The 3,721-nt window shown below is 59.8% G+C and overlaps 1 protein-coding gene across 2 annotated transcripts; it reads left to right on the top strand.

The window, feature by feature from the left end:
• Positions 1-1,619: 1,619 nt before the first annotated feature.
• LOC113961921 (class I histocompatibility antigen, F10 alpha chain-like) lies at positions 1,620-3,494 on the top strand. 2 transcript variants are annotated; one of them, XM_027672627.1, is made up of 6 exons: positions 1,620-1,794; positions 1,996-2,271; positions 2,437-2,709; positions 2,822-3,023; positions 3,143-3,175; positions 3,476-3,494. In XM_027672627.1, the coding sequence occupies exons 2-4, from the start codon at positions 2,178-2,180 to the stop codon at positions 3,010-3,012; spliced, it is 558 nt and encodes a 185-aa protein (XP_027528428.1). In that variant the 5' UTR covers positions 1,620-1,794; positions 1,996-2,177; the 3' UTR covers positions 3,013-3,023; positions 3,143-3,175; positions 3,476-3,494. The 2 variants fall into 2 exon arrangements, with proteins under 2 accessions (XP_027528428.1, XP_027528427.1); XM_027672626.1 differs by lacking the exon at positions 1,620-1,794 and having other exon boundaries at positions 1,904-2,271.
• The last annotated feature ends 227 nt before the right edge of the window (positions 3,495-3,721 follow it).

Genomic DNA, 3,721 nt, shown 5'->3' with positions numbered 1-3,721 from the left:
GCTCCTGGGGCTCCTGAGGGCCCCGGCGGGGGCCACGGAGGGTAAGTGGGGCCCTCGGAACCGGGAGCTCCTGGACCGCCACTTCCGGGCACGGGAGCCCCCCTGAACCCCCATTCCTGTGCACTGGGTCCCCCTTGAATCCCCTTATCCAGCACCGGGACCACCTGAAGCCCCCGTTCCTGTGCGCAGGGACCCCCCGTGCACCCCCTCATTCGGCACCGGGACCCACCTGCACCTCTTTTCCTTGATCTTGAGACCCCCTGGATCCCCGTTCCCTCCTTTCCCAGCCCCCAGCCCTTCTTTTCCGCAGCACCACGGACCTCCAGGACCCCCATTCCGGGCCACTCTGGGTCTCCCCACCCCGTGACCCCCCTTTCCTCGACACTGGGAGCAGCAGGACTCCCCTTTCCTTGGCAGAGGGACCCCCTGGACCACCCATCCCCCCTCTCCGAGCCCCTGCCCCCCCTTTCCTTAACTCTGAGACCCCTTGAAATCCCCCTTCCCCAGCACCAGCGCCCCCCTGGGCCCCCCTATCCTGCACCAATATGGCCCTGCACCCCTTTTCCCAGCCATCTCACCTCTCCTAGACACCTTTTGCTTGACCCTAAGACTCCCTGAGCCCCATTCCTGCCTTCCCCAGCCCCTAAACCCCCATTTCTTCTACACGGAAAACTCCTGGGCCCCCCATTCCCGGCCATCCTGGGTCTCTCCATCCCATGACCCCCCTTTTCCTCGATACTGGGACCCCCTGGACCCCCATTCCTGCCTTTCCCGGCTCTCAGACCCCACTTTCCTCAACATTGGGGACCACTGTACCCCCCTTTCCTGGGCACAGGACCCCCTGAACCTCCATCCTGCCTCTCCCAGTGCCCAACAGAAGCATGGAGAGGGTCCCAGTCCCAGATAAAGGGGTTCAGGGGGATCTGGGTGTTGAATAAGGGGGTGCAGGAGGGTTCCCATGCCCAGGAATGGAGGTTTGGGGGGTCCCAGGGTCAAGGAAAGGGGGTGAGGGCACTGGGACCCCCTTCCCCGGGTGCAGGGACCCTCCTACACCCCCTTATGTGGCAGCAAACCCCCCCTGAACCTCCATTCCTGTGCACTGGGATCCCCCTACTCCTCCTTATCCTGCACCAGTACCCCCCTGGCCATCCAGCCTCTCCCAGACTCCAAACACCTCCTTTTCCTTGACCCTGGGACCCCCTGGAGCCCCATTCCTGCCTTTTCCAGCCCCAAGCCTCCCTTTTCCAGAACACAGGGGACCCCTGTGACCCCCCATTCCCTGCCATCCTGGGTTTCTCCACCCCATGACCCGCCTTTCCCCAGCACTGGGGCCCCTTGGAGCCCCCTTTTCTGGGCATAGGGACCCCCTGGAACCCCCTATCCCACCTCTCCCTATCCCTGCATCCCTCTTTCCTTGATGCTGAAACTCCCAAGCCCCTTTCTGGCTCTCCCAGCTCTCCCAGTTCCCCCTTTCCTTTACCCATGAGCCCCCCTGGCCCCCAGACCCCTCAGATCTCCATGTCCCCCCAGTTCTCCACTCCCTGCGTTATGTGCGAGTGGTGGTGTCAGAGCCTGGCCCGGGGCTCCCACAATACGTGGTCGTGGCGTTTGTGGACGGGATCCCTTTCACACACTACAACAGCGAGTGGGGCCGGCTGGAGCCGCAGACTCTGTGGATGGCGGCCGGAGCTGAGCCGGGATATTGGGATACCGAGAACCGGATCAACAAGGTGTACCAGCACAAGGACCCCGACGACCTGAAGACGCTGCAGATCCAGTACAACTAGAGCAGGGGTGAGTGGGGGGAGCTGGGGAAGGGGGTGTCTGTGGGACTAGGATCTGTGGGGCCGGGATGGGGATCCATGGGGCTCCAAGGGACTGGGATGGGATCTGTGGATCTTCATTAGACTATGGGACTCCGTAGGGCTGCAATGGGGCCCTGTGGGGCTGGGACACACTTCCATGGGTCGCTGTGGATCCAATTCCACCCCGCAGGTCTCCACACGCTGCAGAAGGATTCCGGCTGTGAGCTCCTGTCCGACGGGAGCGTCCGTGGATCCCATCGGGAAGGCTACGACGGGCGGGATTTCATCTCCTTTGAACTGGGATCCAAGAGCTTCGTGGCGGCCGATGGCGCTGCCCAGATCACCAAGAGGAAATGGGAATCTGACGGGACCATGGTGGAGGAGTTGACAAATCTCTTGGAGCACACCTGCCTGGAAGTGCTCCGGAAACACGTCTGGTACGGGCAGGAGGCGCTGGAGCGAAAAGGTGGGGGCAGAATTCCCATGGGAATGGGAAACTTGGGAATATGGGATTTGGGAAGGTGGAATTTGAGAACACAGGAATTCCCATGGGAATTCTAGGGATGCATCTTACTGCTGTCCCATTCCCTTGGGAATTCCATGGATGGATCTCACCATTGTCCTGTTCCAGAGCCTCCTGATGTCCATGTCTCTGGAAAAGTGGAACACGGGATCCTGACGTTGTCCTGCCGTGTGTATGGATTCTACCCTGGGATCATCGGGATCAACTGGCTGAAGGGGGATGAAATCCGGGATCAGGAGACGGAGTGGGGCGGGATCGTTCCCAACAGCGACGGCACCTTCCACAGCTGGGCCAGGATCGAGGCGCTGCCGGGGCAGCGGGAGCAGTACCGGTGCCGGGTGGAGCACGCCGGAATGCCGGAGCCCGGGATCTTCGTCTGGGGTGAGGCTGGGAATGAGGAATGTGGGAATTGGGAAATGAGGAATTTGGGGATGTGGCGCGGTGGGATGGGGGTTCTGGTTTCCCCTCCCACTCCTGATCCTGCACTTCCCAGAGCCAGAATCCGGATGGAATTCCACCCCGGTGCTGGTCGCTGTGTCCGTCATCGCTGCCATCATCATCATCATCATCATTGGCCTCATCCTCATGAGATTTGGCGTCTGGAAGCTCCGATCCAGGGATGCTGTGCCGCGGGTCCTGATCCCACTTTATTTCCATAGGGAAGAGGGACAGGAAGGGACATAACATGGCAACTGGTGAGTTGCAATGGTGGATCCAGCTTTGGATCCCCTCCGTGTGGATCCCAGGATGGATCCTGGGGTTCATCCTGGTGTGTGATCTGTGATGGAATCTCATGGATCTTCTCTTACTGCAGGAATAGACATGTGAACCAACAGCTTGGCCACAGGTATGGAGTGGGATCAAGGTGGGATTCCAGAGGGGGATCTGGGCAGGGTGAATGGAGTGGGACCAGGGAGGGTTTCAGGATCAGGGCAGGATTCCAAATTGCTATCAGGTGGAATTGTGGAACAGGATCCGGGCTGGATTTTGGAGCAGGATCAGGTGGGATGGATGGAGAGGGATTGGTGTGGGATGGATGGAGAGGGATCAGGTGGAATTCTTGACCAGCTCCTGCTCTCCATGGGCTCCATCCGGCAGGGTGGGGACAGGGACAGGGTGCCACCATGACCCACTCTCATCCCAGCAGGAATCACCGCCTGAGTGATCCATGGAGACAGAGCAAGGAAAATCTGAGAGCTACCGGCTGAGCTCATCCCACTGCTCCCACCCACCCCAACCCTGCCATGACTCTTCTGAATGGATCATCTTCCCATTTTCCCCTGTTTGAAAGCCAGGAATGACAGCTATTTCAATGCTTTCATTTTGGTGTGAAAATATCCTTCCCCCATGTCCAGCAGAGCAAATTCCAGCAGCTCCAGGACGGACTCACCAC

The sequence above is a fragment of the Neopelma chrysocephalum genome, unplaced genomic scaffold (genome assembly GCF_003984885.1).
Source record: "Neopelma chrysocephalum unplaced genomic scaffold, ASM398488v2 Primary Assembly neopelma1_97491, whole genome shotgun sequence".
Taxonomy (NCBI): Eukaryota; Metazoa; Chordata; class Aves; order Passeriformes; family Pipridae; genus Neopelma; species Neopelma chrysocephalum.
Note: the sequence above shows the minus strand (reverse complement) of the source record. Positions and strands in the feature narration are given on the sequence as shown.